The sequence below is a fragment of the Loxodonta africana genome, chromosome 24 (genome assembly GCF_030014295.1).
Source record: "Loxodonta africana isolate mLoxAfr1 chromosome 24, mLoxAfr1.hap2, whole genome shotgun sequence".
NCBI classification, from domain to species: domain Eukaryota; kingdom Metazoa; phylum Chordata; class Mammalia; order Proboscidea; family Elephantidae; genus Loxodonta; species Loxodonta africana.
The window spans coordinates 7,572,796-7,596,855 of record NC_087365.1 but is presented as its reverse complement, the minus strand read 5'-3'; the positions used below and the strand labels follow the sequence as shown (position 1 = coordinate 7,596,855).

The following is a 24,060-nucleotide window of genomic DNA, read 5'->3' as shown; positions in this document are numbered from 1 at the left end:
TCCCACCTGCCTCCCTGGGCCCTTCTTCCCACCACATGGACTTCCTCAGGCTCACCCTCTCACAGCTCACTCTGGTTTGCAAGAGCTAATTGTTAAATCTTCAGGAATTTTTCAAATCGATTGTTAAACACAACAACCATTATTAAAAATTAAATTATATAAACTTACAGTGTGATATTGACTCGACGGCACTGGGTTTGTTTTTGTTTGTTTGTTGGACACTGTGATAAACTATGTTAAAAATACAGTTAATAAATACTCCAAATTCATCACTCCCTAATTATTTTACTATATGCTCTTGAGGTTATCCCTTTCAAGACCTGTGGGGCACATGGTATCCCACCTACTTTTTATGCCTCTGGAGTTCCTTGGAAAGGGGGTAGCCTGATTTTAACACGTTTAACCTCAAGGTGGGGAGCCTTTTGAAATGCGTGAAACTCAAAAATCCTGAATGGGAGCCTCATTTTTGTGTAGATTGAGCATAGTCTTAGGTCACGCCTGCCAGAAGTGTGAATTTTCTAAACTCGATGACAGGTTCACCTTTATTTCAGTGACATAAGCCTCTTCACTGTTTCCCAGTTACTGTGTTCTTGTGACTTACCCAGAGAATAAGCTTTTGGCAGTCTTCATTCAGTCATAGTGGCCATTTTCTACTTTATGCCATTTATTGTTTCCAGGTGTTACTGGCTCCCTTCTTTTCCAGCTTCTTCATAATGCCTTTCCAATAAGTACTAATGCACTGCAATGGTACTTTTCAAGAGACTCGAACTCCAATGAGTTATTCTTACCCTGCATTCAGTGTTCGGCCCCGTCATTGCGTCCATGTGTGGCAGGTGGAATGCCCTGCTGTGAGCAGTTCTGCAGGATTCCAGGTGGCTGTTTCTGCTTCTTAGCTGTTAGTGCTGCTTTTGCTGTGAAGAATATATGGTGGTGGTAATTTTCCTGAGATTCGGATTCCTTTAGTTTTATTTATTTTGCCTCTAAGTACTGCTTTTGCAGTAATGAAGAATGCATTGTAGTGGTAATTATCTTGAGACTTAAAAAAAAAAAAAAAACCCTTGGATTTATTTATTTGGGCTGTAAGCATTGCTTGTGCAGTAAGGAAGAATGCATTGCACCATGTGTTGAAAAGTTTCATGAAAAATAATAAAAAGGCCAAGAAGAAGGAGAGTAGAATAAAATGTATTTGCAGCCATTAGCAGGTGCCTTCATGTTTTACCTCATGTTTTGCAGATTTTCAATGAACAAAATTTTAAAATTAAAAAAAAAAGAAAAAGATTTTCTCATTGACTCATATTGGCAGGATTTATGTCACCCAGAGGCAGCTGGGACATATGGATCCCAGATAATGGGTATCAAAATCAAGAACTTGTAGCAAAAAAATCTAAACTGGTCCTTTAATCAGCATGTCTTCATTAGTGAAAACACATAAGATCAACGAAAAATTCAAAGGAGAAGATAATTGGGTCTTGAAAGGGTTTTTTATGTCTATGGAGTCTGGATAGTGGAAATACTATATGACGGTATGCTACTGTACCTCTCTTCCTAACTGCTGTTCAGTGACAGCATAGTCATAGCTTGATAATGACCATGATGGGAGTATTTACACCACAGAAATGGGCAAATGCTACAGATCGGGCCTTTTAATTCCCTAAATGCTGATTAAGCATTTATCAGGTCACCACTGCTTTTAAGCAACCACCAGTGACCAGAGATAACGGAGCAAAGTACATTATGATGGTTAAGATTATGTGTCAACTTGTCTGGGTCATGATTCTCAGTATTTATATGTGATCACTCTCAGGATGGGATTTGCTGTGAGTTGAAAGAGTTTCCTTGGGGGTGTGGCCTACATTTGAATATAAGCAGACATTCTGGTTTTTTGCTCACTCTGGATCCTGTGGCTGCCTCCTGTTCTCATCTGACCTCTGGTTCTTGGAACTTGAGCTATCAGCTTATCTGCTGATCTGCTGATCTTGGGATTCGTCAATCTTCACAGCCTGTGAGTGGAGTCCTGCTTTTCAACCTACCAGTCTTGGGTTTGCCAGCCCCTGTGGCTACATGAATTAGGAGAAGCCCCTATCCTAACTAATCCACAGACTTGGGATATTCCAGCCTTTCTAATTGCATGAGCCATTTCTTTGTTATAAATCTCTCTCTATATGTATTTCTATGCTTTACTGGTTTTGCTTCTCTAGAGAGCCCAGCATAAGACATACATCAAGTTCATTTCTCGCCTTACCAGCCCATTGGCAGTAAGGGGCCCTGCATGTAGAATTCCTAGGAGCTATGTGTGAGCTGTGTGGGAAACCCTTAACTAGCTAAAAGGTTTTTTAACTGGGCTGTCTATGGCTTGATTGCTACTTTGGAGGAGTTCTGAGTCACCATTTTGCCACAAGTTTCTTGCCCTAACTTTATCCTGCCTTACCTTGACATCTGCTGTTTATTCCAAGTGGAGATTTAAAGGAAGAAGAGCTGGAGGCCCAGGACAGCTCCTCGAGGTAGACGGGCAGAGCATCTTTTTTGGCACCGTGCAGGGTGTGGGCAATCATGGCCCAAGTAGGCACCACTGACCAGTGGACAAGGGAGAGCCTGCCAGGTCAGCAGTGCCCTTGGCAGCAGGTCAAGGGGATCAAGGCCAACGGTGGTAACAGTGAGGGCAGAACCCGTGAACATCGCCATCCAACAGGATAGGTGGCTGCAGAGCTTTTAGGATGTAGGCATAAACTGTACAGTGTACACGTGTCTATCAGTGGTCCTCTTTGTGAAGAGAAGACCCCTGCACACAGGCTTTCTAGTGATTTACCTCCCTAGACCTCACGTGTCATCGTGTAGATCTTCTCAAGAACAACAACAAAACTTTCAGCTTTCGCTACAGGATAAGGTAATTGAAGACATCTCTGTGAGAAGCACCTCTGTCAGCTGGAAGATAGATCATAGCTGGCAATAAAGTTTATTGTATCAGTTCATTTTTCCAGAATACACATACAAAGATGCATTTTAATGCTCCTGCAAATTCGTACTGAAGACCAGTGTTTCTCCAAGCAGAATCGTTATTTGAAAGAAATCCAAAAGAAAAAGCAGATACTTCCACAGTATGTCCTTGCTCTGTTTTAGTCTAAAATTGTGAACTTCCATGAGTTGTTACAACCCTGGATGAATGATGGGAATATAACAGGTTGTAGAATTGGAGAACGTTAAATCTTTGTTCCTAATGGCAAAACATATTTTTCTCATTTTCATCAGAATGTGTGATCCAGGCCATTTGAAATCAAATTCCAAACATAATGAGCCATTAGTGTAATAGCTCATTACTAGAAGCAGTCATAAATAATACATTCTTATCATGCACATGCAGCCCGCCGTGAAGCAAGCAAAAGGTATTTCAGGCCATCGAAGTTTTGTTGTGCCAGTGTGGCTGTAGATTAGAGGACATCTCCATGTGAACCAAGATGGATGCCAATTTTCCCTGCAGAGAGTGAGGCTGGCCGCCTCTCTGCACATATGGTAGATGGATTGGTTAATCAGCGTCTGCTGAGTCTTGGGCCTAAAATTACAGAGAAGCCAGACAACTGTGACTATGCAGCCTTTGTTCGCAAGTGCAAACAAGACAAACAGTCACTTGTTATTTGGGGAAAAAATTAAAATGTTTATCTTGGATTTTTATTAAAGTGTCGATTGCTTTATAAAACAGCTGTGTAAATTCAGCTTTTTACAGCAAGTATCATTTTGGGTTTGGGTATAAAGAAAAAAAATACACGGAAAATTTAATTAAAAAAAATTCTCTTGTATTTCAGCATTAGGGAGAAAATAAGACAAGTTTGAGAACAAATGCTTTTTGGAAGACATATTTGAGAACCAATAGTTTAATACCAAATTTTTTATCGTTGAAAAAAAAAAAAAAACCTGTTGCTGTTGAGTCGATTCTGACTCATAGCAACCCTGTAGGACAGAGTAGAACTGCCCCATAGGGTTTCTAGGGAGCACCTGGTGGATTCAAACTGCCAACCACTATGCCACCAGGGTTCCCATCATTGAAAATACTGAGCATCAATTATGGCAGCTTGAGTCTCTGTTTCAGATACTGATCAGATGGACACTGCCTGATGGCCAGTCTTACTGAGAACTCTGCATGTTGGAGGGGAAGAAAGTAGACGGAAGGGCTGGGCTTACTGTGGGATAATGAAGAGACACCAGATGGAGAGGAGATGGGGCAGCAGGGAGATGGTCTGGCAAAGACGACAAGTGTTGAACTCAGTAGCTTCGCCTCGAGCATCGCCCCGGAGCGCCTGAACCCGCTCTAGGATTATCCAGGGCAGTCATTCACTGAACGTTTCTGAGCATCTGTGTGCCACACATTGTGCTGGACACAAGAGCTTCTAAAGACAGACTTCTGCATCCCGCAAGGATCTCAAAGTGACCCCCCAGCCACCAACAGACCACAGACCGTGGCTCGGTGGAGGTTGCACGACGTGAGAACTAATTTGAAGTCTGGTGGAGTGACGAGATGTTTCTGTGTTGCAGGTGGAGGGCGTAGCTGTTGGGTTCATGAGTGTGTGCTCCACAGTGAACATGCAGCTGCTGCACGAGTGCTTCGACTTGGGGCCGTTCCACGGACTCTGCAGACCTCATCCCGATGATGTCCTGCAGCCGCTGCAAGAGCCGAGTGTCCGAGGCAGTAAAGGTGCGGTGGCTGTTGCAGTGACGCGTTGGTAAATGACAGCTGTGCCTTTTTATACGTGACAGAGCTAGACGAAACATTTCATGTTGCCTTCTCCAGCCCCCTTTAAGGAGTAGTTCCTAAGGTTGATTGCATTCTTGTGTAAATATCGACGAGCCTGGGTAGTCAAAAGTGCAAGCTAGAGTGAGACATAGCGGCCTTACGGTTTAAGGGTCCTGAGTTCGGGAACGTACGGGGCGTTTCACGGGTAGCGTAGGCATAAGTCACGGTGAAACAATTGCTAGCATTTCAGGATTTTACTCACACACACACACACACACACACACACACACACACACACAAACTCTGAGTATATTGAATGAATTTTCCAAGTAGGGGCTCCGGAAGTTCTATGTGCCTCTAAGTTTTAATCTCATCAGTTCGTGCTTCTGTATTTGTCTTTGACAAATGATTTCGTAACGTAAGTCTGTTGCAAATAGTCATTGTTAACTTGCCAGACTTATTTCTAACCATATGGAATAATAAAACTGATTTTAGGACATTGTATCAGGATTTTCACCAAGTAAAATCAGGATTTTCACAAAGTTAGGTGATCTCAAACTTTGGTGTTTTAATTTAACAAGGTCTTGCCACATTTTACCACAACCACGGATATCATTGTGGTTAAGACTTTGGTTTTTATGTCAGACAGATGCAGGCAGGCAAGTGACCTTGAGTGTTTTTACTCACTTCTTTTTTTTTCTAAGCCTGGGTTTCTTCATTGTGAAGTGGGGGTATTACTGATGCCCCCACATAGGGAGTCGTGAAGTCTCCCTGAGACCACATGTAAAGTGCTTTACGCAGTGTCTTGAGTAAACTCATTGTAAGACTGATGACAAGGACCTTCCCCCCAGAGCTGACAGAGACAGAAAGCCTTTCCCTGGAGCTGGCGCCCTGATTTTGGACTTCTAGCCTCCTAAACTGTGAGAGAATAAACTTCTGTTTGTTAAAACCACCCAATTGTATTTCTGTTATAGTATCACTAGATAACTAAGATACCACCCTTCTATTTTAAGTTTGACCCAAAGGGGGTCTGTGGGTATCTTGGATGGCCTGTTGGTCGGGCCCTAGGAAGTGAGACTCATGCAGGAGGGCTAGAAAACAAATAGAACTTAATATTCACAGGTCCCTGAGTGGAAGCTACAGCATGCCTTTAATGCAGGGTAACACGGGGGTTACATCTGGGGACAAGCTAGAATTGTAGGAAGGGGCTTATATATGTGTGGCAAGCAAAGTGTGGGGTCTTGGGGTTAGACATGCCAAAGTCTTATTGGTGAGTTTAAAAGTTCCTAGTGCATTGGTGTGAGAAAAGGGAGAAGTTTTTATCCTGATAAACCATACGGGACGTGGCTGGGAGATGTAAGGAGTAACTACGGCTATTGAGAAACTGGAATACAAAAAAGTAATGGATCCGTATCACAGGAGACCTTATGAGACTGTTAGACAAAATAAGAAGGGTCGTGTCAGAAACTGGGTGAAAGGGCAGCTAGAAGGAGTTAATGGATGCTGAGACAACAAACTCTGCAGGCTGTACCCTGGCCTTATGACACTGTCCCAAGATAGAGGTCATTACTGTTGAATAGCGAAGGCTTGCTTTCCTGTGCATCCATGAAGAGATATCATAGGAGTGTCCTGAAGGAACTTTTCAGCACGAGACAATCCTGAAATATAAATTATCACTGTCATTTTCAAATGCGTAAATTCTTCTTTGAAGGAAGCACTACATAGGAGCCTTTTTATGGCTCATTTTTCTCATGTATAGTGCCCAGCCCACTGCCATCGTATAATAAGGTGGTAAAAATAGCATCTATCCCAAAGGGTGTTGGAAGGATTAAATACTAATAAGAATCTATGCAAAATACTTAGTTCATTGCTAAGCACAGAGTAAGTCCTGAACATTTTTAAGTGGTTTTTGTTTGTTTTGTGGCTGCTGTTGTTATTAGAAACAGGTTGAAAATATATAGTCCCTTCCAGCGTGTTCCTGTGTGGCTCCGATGCTACTGATATGCCAAACGTAGAATGAATGGAATATTCCTGTCTTAGAAACTTTATGGGGTTTCATGGATAAGAATCAGCATAAACCTGATTCCTAGAATGTGAGAGGTAATCAAATCTCCACTCTCCCATTTCTCCATCATCCCTGACACAAGTCCTTCCTCGGATGCTAGCCACCTGGAGCTAGGTCAGACCTCACAAGTTCAAAGGACCTCATCCTTCAGATTGCCGCATAGGCAGACACCAGCCACACGTTTGGGGAGTCCACACGACACCTCAGACTTCTGACTTGCTGGCCATGGATTTGCAGTTTTCCCACTACCCCTTCAGGATGCCAGCTATAAGCTCAGGGGCCTCCCTTGGACTCCCTCATTCTCACCTGCTGGCTCCCCCCACTCCTTTGGGTTTTATAATTCATTGCCATGACTCACAGAACTCGCAGAAAATACTACACTTCTGATTTTATTATAGCAAAAGGATACAAATCGGGATCATCCTAAGAAAGAGACGCACGGGCAAGGTCTAGGAGGGGTTCCAGTGCAGAGCTTCCATGTCCCAAAGAGGGTGCGTCACCCGCCCTCTGCCAACCAGGAAGCTCTCTGAGCCTTCGTGTTCAGAGCTTTTATCAACCAGTCTGACTGAGCCCTCACTGCATTTGCATGAGGGACTAAATCATGCATCCTAAGGTTAGCTGACATCAGCCAACCAGGTGAATCTTTTCTGGTCTGGCCAGCCCCCACTTGTTAGCACAAATCCTCAGGTGTGTTCTGGAGGTTTCAGAGAAAAGCACAGAGTTACTCCCAGGGTTACTTCACAGGAACCAAAGACAAAGGCCAAGATGGCTTTCCATCACCCCAAGGGGGGAATGAAATTCAAAATTTAAACTGAACTCAGGACTTAAAATCACACATAATTCAATATATCTCTGTCAAGTAAAACCCCCTATTGAAATGTATGGAAGTTAAAAGAAGTCCTATGTCTGTCTACCTCCTTTACTATTTTTACTTAAAAGCAGTTGGTCTAAAACAGGATGGTAAGTAAATAGAAAAACTACTCTTGTTATGTTCCGTGCCTTGTTCATTTTTTAATATCCAGCTTCATGTTCACTGATACAAAGATAATTCTTTATGAAATTTTCATCAGGGAGCTAATGTTGTAGATTTCCAAATAATGCAGGATGGATTCACAAATAACAAACAGCTCATTATACCTAAGAGGAGTCAGCTACACATTGTGCTACTGTTTTCCTGTCAACAACAACCAAGAACGAGGCTCAGAAGAAACTCTAAATGCACTGCGATCTCCTGTTATCTTTTTTTCTGATGAAAGTCTCAAGTTAAAGGAAATATAATTTCTCTAAAATACATACAAAAATTCTTGTTTAAAATGAGCACACATCATTGTGCTTTGTATCTGGGATTTTGTTTAGTGCTTTTTACTTTTCGAAGGATTTTTCGTGTGTATTATCTATCTCAATTTATCTTCATAACTTGATGTAGGAGAGCTAGAACTGGTAATGGTGTCTCCATTTTACACTTGCTAAGCTCATCCCAAGGAGCCCTGGTGGCACAGTGGTTAGAGTGTTTGGCTGCTAACCGAAAGGTTGGCGGTTCCAACCCACCAGCCGCTCTGTGGGAGAAAGATGTGATACTCAGTCAGCTTCTGTAAAGAGCACAGCCTTGGAAACCCAACGAGGCAGTCCTGGTCTGTCCTACAGGGTCACTGGGAGTCGGAATCTACTTGATGGCAACAGGTTTAAGGCTCATCCAAGATTTTAAAGCTTATCAACAGCTAACCCAAAACCAAGATGCAGACCACTCTGTGTGCAAGGTGATGCTCTCAACAAGGTGACTTTTTATCTTGGGTGACCTTGCCTGAAAACTTCATGGTATTTTTTCACTTTAATGACGTATGTAATGAGAGCTGCCAGAGACCCATCCTTACCTCTCAGGCTTCATTTTTGGTGCGTGCTCTGGCCACCTTCAGTCTGTTGGAATCTTCACTTCTGTCCCAAGGGCTTTTCTAAGACTGTGAAAAGCCTCTCTGCCTGTGCAGGGAGCTGACTGGAGGTGCTAGGTAATTAACTCTGGGAGCAGCCTTTGCTTCCTGTCTCACATCCCCACTCCCTTCCTGGTGCTTTTTGGATCATCCCCTGAATACACCTCTTGAACTCAAATCCTTAGATTGGCTTCAGAGGGAACCCAGACCAAGTGATACAAATAAAGGTATAAATACACCAGCTCCTCACCCCTCATGTGGGATAACTCTGAGACCTATGTTTTTCACTGTTTCCCAGAGTTCCCCCACAGGATTAAGCTTCACTTGTCCACAGTGGAAAAATAGTACACATTTTATTAGCTGTCTTCCCGTCCCTGTCTCTGTTTCTGATCCTCCTGGTGCTTCCTGAAATCACCTCCCAGATAAACTGCTCATACTCAGATCCTTGACTCCAGATCTGGTCTTGTCCCACGAGCTGCGAAAACCTGCCATTTCACACTAACCCCAACCTTTCCAAGCAGAACGATGTCAAGGTTCAGCATGCTTAAGCTGGCCTCGCTTCTGTTCGCTAATACAGCAGTCTTCCTTCTTTAGCTATCCTCACGCATTGTGTTATTCAGCCCCTCAGCATTTCAGCCATATCAGTATTTTCCATTGAGCCTAAAAAGCTTAACCATGCACATTTAGTTGTTTGCAGCTTACTTGAATAATTCCTGTATGTTTTGTGTAGTAAGGAATTTGGCCTCACCCAAAAGAGAGGTCTGATTTTTTGTCCTGGCTCCTGGGAGGTAGCCTCTAAACCCTTGGCATTTCTCAAGTGATTGGAGCGTCTTTGTTATTCACGGTGGACCGCGGAGACCACACCTGACAGTTCGTGTGAAAGAAGTGAGGCATGGTGGGGCAACTACACCCGATAGTGTTAGGGTGGGGACTGGCCATGCCAGAGAGACCAACCCTGTGGTTTAAGGTGGGGGCTCTGGGCCACGTGATATCAGCCTTACCTCAGGGAAAGGAGGAGCTGCAAATTGAGTTCAACCGTGTGGACAATTAATCAATCAACAATGCCTATGGGGATTCCAAAGCTCCAGTGAGCTTCCCAGGTTAGCAGTACTCCATGCCTATTGCCACACATCGATACCCTTGAGGACAGTGGAACTGTCCCAGACTCTGCCCTATGCATCTGTTCCTTGAGCTGATTTTTTTTTAATGTATCTCTTCCCTGTGTGTAAGTTCCTTTACGTGGCCTTTTGCCTTGGTTCTTTGAACACCTTGGGAGATTTTTCTCCCTAAGCCCTGAGGAGTTGTACCTTTGCCCTAGTCCTTTGGAGAAACCTCTTAGAGGACCTTCCAGGTTGTTTCCTACCCCAGAGGGTTTGTTACTTTTGCCCAGAGAAGCTGGTCTCTGCAGGCAGGAAATGTTACTTTTGTACAGGACCTGAGTTTGATGTCTCTTGGGCTTGTGACTCTTCCAAAATGATTGGCTGGGCCACAGTCTTGCAAGGGAGTAGTCAATTTTCTATGCAAATAATGGCGTGAATGTCTACCCAATAGGATTGAGTGACTTGCAGTCCTCGGAGGGTGATTCGTTGGTTCCTGGTACTGCTGAGAGGGCCATGCCTTGAAATCAACAAGGAAATTGCTTATATAAGCAGCCGACCCCACGGAAGTTTTCAGAGAGGAGAGAAGAAGCAGAGAGGAGGTGAGGAACCTCCTAAAACAGCTGTAATGTGGGTCAAGGGCTGTAATACTGAATACTGCAAGAGGCCGGGAAAGGACACTGCAGCAGAACCAGCAATGAGAGGCCCAGAAGGGGCCCTGTGACAGAGCTGGCCACGACAGGCCCGGGAGGTAGAGACAGCAGTGACAGCAGAAAGCTGCAGCTAGGAGAGGAGCAGTTGAGAAAGCTGCTACGGTGGCTATGAGCTGGGCCAGTTAGCAGCGGAAAGACTGATGGCAGCGAGGCCAAAGGCAGTGAGGCCTGCACAGCTGAGAGGACTGCATGGCTGAGAGAGGGTGTGCACAGCCAAGAGAAGGGCCTACTTGCATGGCCAGCCAAGAGAAGGATGGGCGTGCATGGCCAAGAGAAGGGCCTGCTTGTACAGCTGAAAAGGTCCTACTAACATCAGAGAACAGCTGAGAGAACTATCCTGGCTGGAAGCTGTTCTGTACTGAAGAAGGGAGGGATGTGCTCTCTCTCTGGGGGAGCCTTTTCAACCTCACCTATGTGTTTTCTGATCCTGATCCCAAGTTGTAGCCTGTTACTTCCCTAATAAACCACGTAACTGTAAGTATGGTCTGTGAGTTCTGTGTGGCCATTGCAACAAATTACTGAATCCAGCAGAGAAGTAGAGAGTGTTGTAGGGGCAACGTCTGGTGTCAGAAATGGTAAAAAAAAAAAAAAAAAAAAGAAGTTGAAAAGTGGGTGTAGGTCTGACCTCCAACTCATAGGAACCGGCTTTGTGTTGATCCTGATTCTTAATGCTCAGGAATCCAGACGATCCGTCATGCCGGTAATAAATGTAACTGAACATAATAGGCTTCACTGAATCCTGTGAGTCTCTCTAGTGAATCAACAATCTGAGGCTGGTTTTGGGAAACCCTCAAACTTGCAGTTGGTGTCAGAAGTGAGGGTGGTCTTGCATGGACTCTTCCCTCTAACTTTGTAGCTGGACCCTAACTTTTTGCACCCGTGTCAGAAGTCTTCAGCATACTTGGCAGGCTGGAGAACTGTGCCCTTAACCTCGTGGTTTGGCTAACTTTGAGTATCTTCCCATAGCTACAGATCTTGCATAGATAAACTCTTAGCATATAATTGAGAACCGATGGTATTGAAGGAAGAAGTCCAAGCTGCACTGAAGGCAATGGTGAAAAACAAGGCTCCGGGAATTGGTGGGATATCAGTTGAGATGTTTCAACCAACAGGTGCAGCGCTGGAGGTGCTCACTTGTCTGTGCAAAGAAATTTGGAAGATAGCTTCCTGGCCAACTGACTGGAAGAGATCCAGTTGTGTCTATTCCAATGAAAGGTGATCCAACAGAATTCGGAAATTATCAAACAATATCATTAATATCACACACAAGTAAAATTTTGTTGAAGATAATTCAGAAGAGGTTGCAGCAGTACATCAACAGGGAACTCCAGAAATTAAAGCTGGATTCAGAAGAGGACTTGGAATGAGGGATATCATTGCTGAGGTCAGATGGATCTTGCCTGAAAACAGAGACTACCAGAAAGATGTTGACCAGTGTTCCGTTGACTATGCAGAGGCATTCAGCTATGCAAATCATAACAAGTTATGGATAACATTGCAGAGAATGGAAATACCAGAACACTTAATCGTGCTCATGTGGAACCAGTACACAGACCAAGAGACAGTCATTCAAACAGAACAAGGGGATACTAACCCACTGCCGTCGAGTCGATTCCAACTCATAGCGACCTTATAGGACAGAGTAGAACTGCTGCATAGAGTTTCCAAGGAGTGCCAGGCAGATTCGAACTGCTGACGTTTTGGTTAGCAGCCGTAGCACTTAACCACTACACCACCAGGGTTTCCAAGGGGATACAGAGTGGTTTAAAATCAGGAAGGATATGCGTCAGGGTTGTATTCTTTCACCATACTTATTCAATCTGTATGCTGAGCACATGGTCCAAGAAGCTGTACAATATGAAGAAGAACATGGCATCAGGATTGCAGGAAGACTCATTAACAACCTGTGATATGCAGGTGACACAACCTTGCTTGCTGAAAGTGAAGAGGACTTGAAGTACTTACTGATGAAGATTAAAGACTACGTCTTTTAGAATGGATTACACCTCAACATAAAGAAAACAAAAATCCTCACAACTGGACCAATAAGCAACATCATGATAAACAGAGAAAAGATTGAAGTTGTCAAGGATTTCGTTTTACTTGGATCCACAGGCAACACCCATGGAAGTAGCAGTCAAGAAATCAAATGACGTATTGCATTGGGCAAATCTGCTGCAAAAGACCTCTTTAAAGTGTTAAAAAGCAAAGATGTCACTTTGAGGACAAAGGTGCACCTGACCCAAGCCATGGTATTTTCAATCGCCTCATATGAATGTGAAAGCTGGACAATGAATAAGGAACACTAAAGAAGAACTGATGCCTTTGAATTATGGTGTTGGCAAAGAATATTGAATATATCATGGACTGCCAGAAGAACAAAAAAATCTGTCTTGGAATAAGTACAGCCAGGATGCTCCTTAGAAGTGAGGATGGTAAGACTTTGTATCAGGAGGGACATCATTCTTGGTAAAGTAGAGGGTCATTAAAAGAAAGGAAGACCGTCAAAGAGATGGATTGACACAGTGGCTGCAACAACGGGATCAAACATAGCAACGATTGTGAGGATGGCACAGGACCAGGCAGTGCTTTGTTCCATTGCATATAGGGTTGCTATGAATGGGAACTGACTCAGATGCACCTAACAACAACTACCTGTTAGACACACTCATAACTTGTGTTTTATGTACGAAACCTTGAAGATGGTGTAGCAGTTTTTATAATCAGACACCTCAACTCAGGTGGACAAAGTTTTACCTTTTTTTGTTTTCCTACAACTCATGAGCCCCCATTTTAACTGACAGCTGAAAATGTAAGCAGATCAAGTCAAAGTGAATTGAGTCACTTCTGTTTCTCATTTCCGTCAACTCAGAATTTGATAATCAGTGTCTATATGTTAAAAAATCCAATTGCACTAATTCAGAATGAGAATATAGTGAAAAAGATGTAGAAAACTCATTTGGCCACAACATCAATAGGAAGTGATAGTGAGACCTTCCCATGGCGTCCAAAAGTAATGTCCAAATGCGATTGTCCCATCCTTCCTATGAGCTTTTTCATAAAAATCTGAAGAATTGGGCCTGGGTTGGAGAGAATCAGTTGAGGGGCATTGCAATACTGGGGCATATCTAGAAACAGTTCTCAGGATGGATGGTTAGGGCCTCAAAAGACAGGTCCTGGAGGGAGCAATGAAGAAATAGATGACTCTGGCCTGTCATTGGCTGGTGGTGAGATCTTACTGTATATTTGTTGAATAAATGCATGTATGGATGGCTGACTGGCTGGATAACTAAGTGAAACGATGGGGCCTGAACATTGTTTTCAAATACTTGGAGCCATGTCATATAGAAGAAGAAAGAAATTTTTTGTGTGCAGTGGGCAAAACTGGGCCAATGGGAACAAGGATGCAGAAGTTCACCCAGTATAAGGAAAAAACTCTTAAGGGTTAATTATGTTTTATTTACTGGAGAACATAGTATAGAAGTAGTGAGTTCCCCAAACGTTAGAAAAAGTTATAAAGGGCTTTCTGCTTGTGTGGGAGATTGTACTAAATGAGATCTAGTACCCATCGCCATCGAGTTGACACTGACTCACGGCGACCCCTGTGTTGCAGAGTATGACTGTGCTCCATAGGGTTTTCTTGGCTGTAATCCTTATGGAAGTAGATCTCCAGGCCTTTCTTCAGTGGTGCCGCTGGGTATGTTCAAACCACCAATCTTTAGGTTCATTGTCAAGCACACTCCTTTGTGCCACCCAGTTCCATAAGCCTGGCAGTTGATAAATACTTTTTAGTGACAACAAAATGGTCCAAAACAATATTTTTTTCCAGTTGGCCTCACCACTGGTCATGCTGGGTATTTGCAAATCAAGCTGTGTCTTTTGTTAGCTCCACCATCACAACACAGATTTTGGGAACTGGGCTGGCAATTTTCTTGATGATGCATAAGGCAAAATAGGGCACAGCCTGCGCTCCCACAGCTGTACTGGCATCACCACACTTAATAGTTAAAATAAAAAAATAAAAAAGCAAAAAGCCAAACTTTTGTTTGTCATGTAGGCCAGGGTGACCCGGGTGGCATGAATCTCTGTTTTAAAAGACCCCCTCCCCGCCATGTTCGGATTGTAAATCTTGTCACGCACCTGGGGGCACATTACGAAATCTCTGTAGAGCTTGATGCACTCTTGGTGGAGAGGAGTTTAATTTTATAAAATAGAATTATACGGCTTTCAAAAGAGTAACTAGTATAGCCCCTTGTCGCCAAGCCATCCAGGGAGAATACTACTTATTTTACATTTAAAACATAATTTTCCTAACAACCCCATATAAAATATAGCAATCTTGCCTTAATTTTTTTTTTTTTTTAAATCACTCTTGCTCTCAGAAAATGCTTCTTTATGTCTCATTGAAATTTCTTTTCATCGTGCTTACGTTTACTTATTACTTCAGATTCTGTCCTCCGTAGGGGAGGAAACATTAAGAAGCAGTTGCTAACCCAGGTCTTATTTATTGTATATTAAATAGTCCAGGTCTGCTAACTTCTCTCCTTAAATTTCCGTTTTGTATTCCTGGATTGATTCCTTCCCATTTTACTTTAGTCTTTTTTTTTAACATGGATTCCAAATATGATTGAAATGCTCATCTACAGAGCATAAGAGCATAATAATGTTTTTGCCACATCTTTGCATTATATATCTCAGAACATTTATTTTTGTACCCAGTACGTTCCATAGTTCCTTAGCTAGTGACCCACTAGGGCTCTGTGGTATCTTCCTTCCCTTCCGCCCAGGTCGGGAGGGGTGTGTGTTGAGGGTGGGGTCCTTTGGTATTCTGGTTCTCCCATAAACCCACTTCCTTCCCTGGCTGGAGGTAAAGTACCACCCACCCACTCTGAACCCCCAGTTTCCCACTGAGTGGGCTTCTCACCTGTCCCGGGATGGGTTTCAGCCCTCCCAGAGAGGAGCTCTGCTCTCTCAGCCTTTGGCCCCTGGGTGACCCTGCTCCCCAGGAGGCTAGACCTAGTTCTTTCCCTCAAATACTGGCTGGGCCCCTTCCAACCAGATGGGCCCCTTCCCATCCTCTCACTTAGTGGTGACTAACTACCTGGTGACAAGTACCACCAAGTTTGCCATTTTTTCATTGTAAATTGGGTTTGGGACATCTCTGCTCTTCCTCCTCCCCCGTCCTTTTCTTTTCTTTTTCTGAGTCCTGGGTCACAGTTCTTTGATGTCTTGTGCTGCCAACCCCATGCTCAACAGGATTGGACCATTGTAACCCATAGGGTGGCTGATTTTTGGAAGCAGATTGCCAGGCCTTTTTTCTAGTCTGTACTAGCCTGGAAGTTCCGCTGAAAGCTGTTCAGCATTGTAGCAACACACAAGCCTCAGCTGGCAGCCAGGCATTGGCTGGGAATCGAACTGGGAACTTTACCATTGAACCACCACTGCTCCCACTTGTGTGGCAGATAAAAAAACCAATCGCCTTCGAGTCAAGCCTGACTCACGGCAACCCCTTATGCAAAAGCAACCCCCGAGTGCCTTTAAAAAAGCTTTCGAATGCTTTTATAAGCAACACCAGCAACTGATGGCAACCACTTAATCTAGTCTTCTTGCAGAAAGCAAGCTGACTATGCTTCATAGGGTTTTCTTTCAATGGCTGATTTTTTGGAAGTGGATCGCGAGACCTTTCTTCCGAGGCATCTGTGTGTGGACTCAAACTGGCAACCTTTCGGTTAGCACCTGTTAACTGTGTGCACTGCCCAGGGACAGCAAAATCTGCTTCACTTAATATCCATCAGTGTTGCTATTGTGTGCTGTCGAGTCGGTTCCAAGTTGTAGCGACCCTATAGGACAGAGTAGAACTGCCCCAAAGGGTTTTCTAGGCTATGGTCTTTACGGAAGCAGATCTCCAGGTCTTTTCTCCCTGCATGTCCTCTGACTCTACCTCCTGAGAAATCAGCATGAGAGGAATTTACAGTGACCTGAGGAGACCCTGCCTGGAGCCTTCCTCCATGACCGGCTTTCACTGTCCCCTCTTTGGAGTGCCTTCCCCATATTTTCGATTTGATACTGCCTGATTTGAATTGTATCTACTCACAATAAATATATTGTTACACTAATTTCTGGTGTTTCTCTGCTCATGTATGCTTTTAACAACAGTATAACCTTTTTGAGGGGTTTTCAGGTGGGGTTCTTAGACTGGTAACATACCAGGAAGAATAGGCTTCAGACCGAAAACAATACTTGTCAGGGAAACTGACCCCAAAGCCCTCTGGTGACCGTTTTGATTATTTAACAAAACCTGTTGCTGGTTTTTCATCTTAATTCACATGTGGGTTTCTGAGCCCTCTTGAATGCCTTTAAAAGCAACAATGCAACAAATGAGGGCACCCACTTAAGAAGCTATTCTTTTTGCAGACAGCAAGATGACTAGGAACCAGGATTTGTGCTTTCTTTTTCAGCACTGGCAACGCCGCCTCAGGGTGTGCCTGGGCCGTGGCCTCCACGAGTGGGATTCATTTCACAGTGGGGAAAGTACAAATGAAATTTTATATAGGGCCTGAAGTCTCTGAAAGAAGAGTGGCTTTATTTATATTCGTTATGATCATTACGTGCTGGGATTATTTTCTCAGTAGGCGATGTCTCTTGCCCGTATTTATGAAGCAGGGGAAAGGCATTTAATGAATTTCAGGAGTGTATTTGACTGTAAAACACATCTCGGTATAGTCACATGTGTAAAAACCCTTTTTATTTGTTCTCTCCAGTGACCTTCTTTCTTTTTGGGGTAGGTCCCAGTTTGTTGTTGTTCTCCATTTCCAAATGGGCAGCTGAATGATAATAATGAAGGATTATGCAAAAAGTCCACGTTTAAAATAATGTTGATATGCTACTTGTATCGCAGGATAATTGTAGTAATTTGGCTATTACGCTATAAGGAGTCAGGAGTTAGTTGCTAGAAAACAGAGTGATAGGGGTGATTCAAGGGATTTTCATCCCAACTGGCTGTTTGGTCCTGCTGACTTTTCCTTTGAAAATCAATTGCTTGCGGTGAATACTTTGAATTCCCCCTTGATTAAATTGGCTGTCAGAGGGCTGCACCATTGCATTGGGTCACTGTGAGTGCTGTGTCTCCCCATGTTTACATGTGGTTTTTGATGAATCTTAAAATATCATGGACCAAATTTAATCTGAGGGAAGCAGCTAAGGAAGCAATTAGTAAAAATCACGGTTTTTGTACATGGCAACAAACAAAGGAAAAGTCATTCATTCTAAAGCCCAACATGAAGTCAGTTATTTTGCTGCAGGGTTGCAACGCCTCCTCCCCACTGCGTATCGCTGGGCTTCTGGTGCTTTCCAGACCTCCGGGAATACCTAGGTTTGCTGTCAGAAGACCCGAGAGTCACCATGGAAATTGGGGCTGACTTCAGGTTCATTTTTGACAACTTTTCCTTTTCCCCTTTAGGTTATTAACATTTTCAGGTTGTCTATTTCTTTTGAGTCAGCTTTAGGAAATTAGGTTTTTCTAGAAAAGCATACAATATATGAAAATTCAAAAATTATAAGTACAGAGTTAGCATGTATATATATATATATATACACACACATATATATATATAAAACCCACTGCCCCAAAACCCGTTGCTGTCAAGTCGATTCCAACTCATGGTGTCCCTATAAAAAAAAATTGTCCCTATACACACACACACACACACACACACACACACACACACACATATATATATACCCTCCCTGTGGGTAGGGTAATATCTTTTTTTATTTAGTGCTGATTCAAATCTACATGAAATATTTTGGGGAAAAGAGGAAAATGGGAAAAATCGCAAAACTAACCATACAAAGGAAATACCATTCATAAATAAGTGTGAGAAAATATTTAGCTTCCCTAAAACTGAAACGCACATTAAAACCCAAGTTTTTTCCTCCTCCTTTTTTGCCGGCTAAATTGTAAATGCATACATATTATAATTAAAATGCTCAGTTCTGGTCAGTGGGTGTTGTAACTGTCTCTCAGAGCTCCTGACATCTCTGAAGGTTGACGGATACAGCATTTTGGAATCTGATGAGAAATGTTATCGAGGCACATTAAATGTTCATATTCTTTGACCTCAACTAAGGCAGATCTGAGGAAGTAGTCATAATCTGTAAAGAGATATGTCTGCAATAATATTCACTAAACCTACTCATAATACTAAAAACAAGCAAGCAATAAAATCCAAGCAAAAAAACAAAAAACAAAATCTGCCACAAGAGGGGATGGCTGAAATTGTGACCTTTCACTGGACGGGTCTGTGGCAGCCTTTAAAAAGGTTACAAATAATAAGGGGAAATGGTTATGATATAATGTTACACGATACAAACCAATGCAAAGTGAATTGAAGTATGGGTAAAACGATCCAAGAAACACGCGCTATGAAGATTGCTGGCAGGCACACATAAAAACGGCTAGGTGGCCAAGTCACCAAGGAGCGCTAAGGCCGTGCTTTTTTTTCCTTCTATTTTTTAAAATATGGAAGCAATCTTAAATGTAGGGAAAAGCTGTGGGTACTTTTTTTCCTTCCTGAACCATTTGAGAATAAGTGGCCTACCCTATTCCCCGTCACTCTGAATACTTCAGCGTGTATTTCCTACAAACAGGACATTCTCCTATACAACCCCAAATGTCCTTCACAATCAGGGCGTTCACAGGAGTATGTATGGTACTGCTGTCTAATCTGCAATTCACAGACCCCGTTAAACTCTTCCAAGTTTGGCCATTTGTCTCACTGTCTTTCATAGCAAAAGAATCCGGTTCAGAACCACAAATTTCATTTAGATATCAGAGCATCATTCAGTCTGGAACAGTTCCTGAGCCTTTCCTTGGCTTTCATGACCTTGATGCTTTTCAAGATTATGTCGTTGTTAGTTGTCGTCGAGTCAGTTCGAATTTATGGCGACCCCATGTGTTATAGAGTGGAACGGCTCCATAGGGTTTCCTTGGCTGTAATCTTAATGGAAACAGATCACCAGGCCTGTCTTCTGTGGTGCAGCTGGGTGGCTTCAAACTGCCAATCTTTATGCTAGCGGTTGAGTGCAAACAGTTTATGCCACCTCGGAACCTGTTCAAGATTATTGGCCCATACTCTTGTAGAATGTACTTTAGTTTGTATTTGGCTGATGTTTTCTCATGATGGAAACCCTGGTGGTGTAGTGGTTAAGTGCTATGTTTGCTAACCAAAAGGTCAGCAGTTCGAATCTACCAGCCATTTCTTGGAAACTCTATGGGGCAGTTCTACTCTGTCCTATAGGGTCGTTATGAGTTGGAATTTACTGGATGGCAGTGGGTTTGTTTTTTTTTTGTTTGTTTGTTTTTCTCATGATGAGATTCATGTTATGCACATGTGGTAGGATTGTCACAGAAGTGACTCTGGGTTGTTTGCATCCTGTCTGGTGCCACGCGATTTCAATCTGTCCCATTTCTGTTGTTGTTGTGTCACTTTGATCACTTGATTAAAGTGACTGTTTTAGGTATAAAGCTAAAATTTGTTTTAGTTTATCCCAAAGATCTATGCAGCAATCTATTCTGTGATAATATCTTTATTCCTGGCCTCTATGTTAGTGATATGAGTGGTGGTTCCCTGGTAGAATTGCACCCTCAGTGTGGGTGACCTGGGTTGGATTCCCAGCCAGTGCAGCCGAAGTGCAGCCACCAGCTGTCTGTCACTGGAGGCTTGTGTGTTGCTGTGATTTTGAACAGGTTTCAGCAGAGTTTCCAGACTGAGATGGACTAGGAAGAAAGGCTTAGGGATCTATTTTATCCCTAAGCCCCATCCAGCCCCATCCAGCACCCTGCTGCAGATGTCTGCTGCTGTTGCAGCCTCCTTGGGAAATGACGCTCGCGGTCACTCAGTCAGTCCTTCTGTGGCTGATCTGGCTTCGGCCTCTGGTATTTGCTGCTCCACAGTCCATCTCATGGGCAAATGGTTCCAGGTACTCCTTTTAACCAAAATTGCCACCCCCTGGTAGGGTCTCCTGCTTTGTCGCCAGGATACTCACCAACAACACTGGACCCAGGTTCCACCGCCAGGTCTAGAGCTCTACCTGCAATGTAATCTCTTTGTAGCCGTGGTTATACTGTCTGTCTTCTCCTTCAAGTTGCCTTTGCTTTTTGCTCTTTTTTAAATTAGAGTTTTCTCTTTGGTCTTTTCAAAGCACTAGCTCTTAGATTTATGGGTCAAGTTATGGGTTTATTTCTTTTTTATTTATTAAGCCCTCCTTTTACTCTTCTTTGAAAATTGACTTATTAAAATCATATTTATTTTGTTGTTGTTGAGTATATACATAGTAAAATATACACCAATTCAACAATTCCTACATGTCCAGTTTAATGACACTGATTACGTTCTTCAAGTTGTGCAGCCAATCTCACCCTCCTTTTCTGAGTTGTTCCTCCTACATTAACGTAAACTCACTGCCCCTTGAGGTTCCTGCCTAATCTTTCGGGTTGCTGTTGTCAATTTGATCCCATATAGATAGTTCTTAAAAGAGCATAAGGCTCAAGGCAGGCATTTTTTACTAGTTAAACTAAACTGTTGTTTGGTTTTAAAAAGACTTCAGGGAATATTTTTGGTTTAAGGTTTAAAGATTATCTCAGGACAGTAGTTTCAGGGAGTTCATCCAGTCTGTAATCCATGAGGATGTGAAAATCTGTTCTGCATTTCCCTCTTTTGATCAGGATTCTTCTATAGCATGTTTGATCAAAATGTTCAGTAATGGCAGCTGGGCACCATCTAGTTCTTCTGGTCTCATGGCAGATCAGCCACACGTTCCATATCCTCCTCCTATTCTTGACTGTCCTTCTTCCTCTGTTGCTCCAGGCGGATAGAGACCAATTGTTGTGCCTTGGATGGCCGCTGGCAAGCTTTTAAGGCCCCAGGAGCCCTGTACTGAATTAGGAGGGAGGACAGAAGCACTAAATACCTTACTGGGCCAATTAACTGGAATGTCCCATAAAACCATGACCCTAACCCTGCGTTTATTCTTATAACCTCCTTTATCTTAAATTATTTGGATTTGTTTTATTCTTCCTACTCTATGCTTGATTAATTTATGTTCTTTTTTTCTTGTTTTATGTAAAAGCATTTCAAGTCATGAATTTTCGGCTCAGCATTGCTTTTTCTATATCCCATAGGCTTTGATACTAAGTTCTCATTCTCATTGTTGTTGTTTTGTGAATAACCTGTGGTTGTGATTTTTATCTCCTCTTTCATCTGAAAGTTATGTAGGGAAGTGGTTTGACTTCCGGTTGGTTCTTTTAGTTTTATGATTGTTATATATGTGTATCTCTTTGTTATGAATTTTTTTAATTTTTTTTGCATTGTGATTAGAAAATATTACCTGTGTAACTTCTATTTTTAGTTTAAATTGAGATCTTTTTTATAGCCCAGTATGGGATCAGTTTTGTTAATGTCCATGGACTTTTGAAAAGAATGTGTTCTCTCTGTTTATAGCACTATTAAATACACCTTACTAATGATACTCAAATCTTCTATATCTTTAATATTTTTCACTTGATCTTTCATATTCTGAGAAAGTAAGTTTAAATTCCCTAGTTCAGTTGTGGTCTTGCCCATTTCTCCTTACATTTACAAAACTTTTGATCTATGTATTAAATGTTGTGCTGTTTGGTGCATGCGATTTTGTGACAGTGAGTTGTCATTGTGAATGTCTTTTATCAATATGAAATAACCATCTTTGCTCCATATAATGTGTTTAGCTTTGACTTATATGCAATCTGATGTTAGTATTACTATTCCTAGGCCAGTTCTGTACCGGAAGACATTCTGTAATGATGTATTCTATTCTAAACAATACCCTCCAAGGCTTGGGCATGGACAATTTTGACACGGGACAATGAAGACTGGATCTTAGACAACTTTACTCAAACCCCCTGCCCAGTGTTGTTCTGCCTCTCACACTGAAATCTACAGTCCCCATAGAATTGGTTTTCATATATGGTGTGAGGTAGAAATCAGGATTTATTTTTTTAAATGAGTATCCAATTGACCAAGCACCATTTATGGGAAGGTCATTCTTTTCCCAGTGTAATGTCACCTTTGTCATAAATCAAGTGTCCATATATGCATGGGCTTATTTTGGAATTCTCTGTATTCTGTTTGCCTTCTCTTTTGTCAGTAATATACAATCTTAATTTTCATAGCCTTATTACAATACTTTAATGAATGGAGAAATCAAAATCCCAGTTCTCACGTCTCTGAACTGTAAAGATCAATACAATCAACACAATGTATTATCAATTCTATTCTCCTCTGTTGTACTTCTGTTCTGACCTCAGCTGCAAATGCTGCACTTCTTCTCTGATGCTGACCGTCTGGAGCCAGGTCAGCTATTACAACGTATAGGACACAGTCCTCCAGGCTGCCAAGTCTGCCCAGGACCTCAGACACCAGCTGCAAGCTCCCAAGTCCCCATGACACTCTCACTTCTGATCTGCTGGCTATGTTTTTTGGGGTTCTCTCTACTCCTTCAGGATACCAGTTGCCTTTGATTCATGTTTACATGCCATGCCTTTGTCCATTCTTTTTGTTTCCTAATATTTTAGATGTGCCTCCTATTAACAACACAGAATTTGGTTATTGTTGCTTTTAATCTAGTCTGACAATCACTGTTTTTTAATTTGAGTATTTAGTTCATTTACATTTAAGGTTATTATTGATGTTTTTGGGTTTGAATCTACCTTCTTACTTTCTAGATATCCCCTGTGTTTCTATGTTTTATTCCTGGTATTATTTGTGTGTGCCTTTTTCTTCCTTAATCTCACCAGCAATATGTCAATTTACTTACTATTTTCAAAGAAACAGCTTCAGAGTTTGGTTTATTCTCTCTATTATATTTTGCCTAACCCAAGCCTTGATATTTTCAGTCACCTCATATGTATGAAAAACCTTGACAATGAATAAGGGTGACCAAAGAAATTGATACATTTGAATTATGGTGTTGGTGAAGAATATTAAATATACCACGGACTGCTAGAAGAACAAACAAATCTGTCTTAGAAGAAGTACAGCTGGAATGCTCCTTAGAAGTGACAATGTTGAGACTTCATCTTACATATTTTGGAGATGTTATCAGGAAGGACCAATCCCTGGAGAAGGAAATCATGCTTGGTAAAGTAGAGGGTCAGCAAAAAAGAGAAAGACCCTAAACAAAATAAATTGACACAGTGGCTACAACAATGGGCTCAAACATAGTTATGACTGTGAGGATGATACAGGACTGGGAAGTGTTTCATTCTGTTATGCATAGGGTCTCTATAAGCCAGAACCAACTCGATGGCACTAACAATAACATTATATTTTGCAAATGCATCAATAATCTATTATAATAAAGCTGCTAACAAACAACCACAAAGCTTCAGTGGCATACCACAATAAGCATGTATTGCTTATGCATCTGGGGTTAACTAGGCAGCTCTGCCAGTCTTGGCTGGGTCTTCTCACATGGATCAACCCATGGACTGAGTCAG

General features: G+C 42.3%; 1 protein-coding gene across 1 annotated transcript in view; it reads left to right on the top strand.

Moving 5' to 3' along the window:
- The window catches only part of CFAP61 (cilia and flagella associated protein 61), a 405,193-nt gene that overhangs the window by 70,998 nt on the left and 310,135 nt on the right, over nt 1-24,060 (top strand). Inside the window, exon 7 of the mRNA XM_064276462.1 lies at nt 4,525-4,684. Coding sequence (XP_064132532.1) covers nt 4,525-4,684 — 160 coding nt within the window. The remainder of the gene's footprint in view (nt 1-4,524; nt 4,685-24,060) is intronic.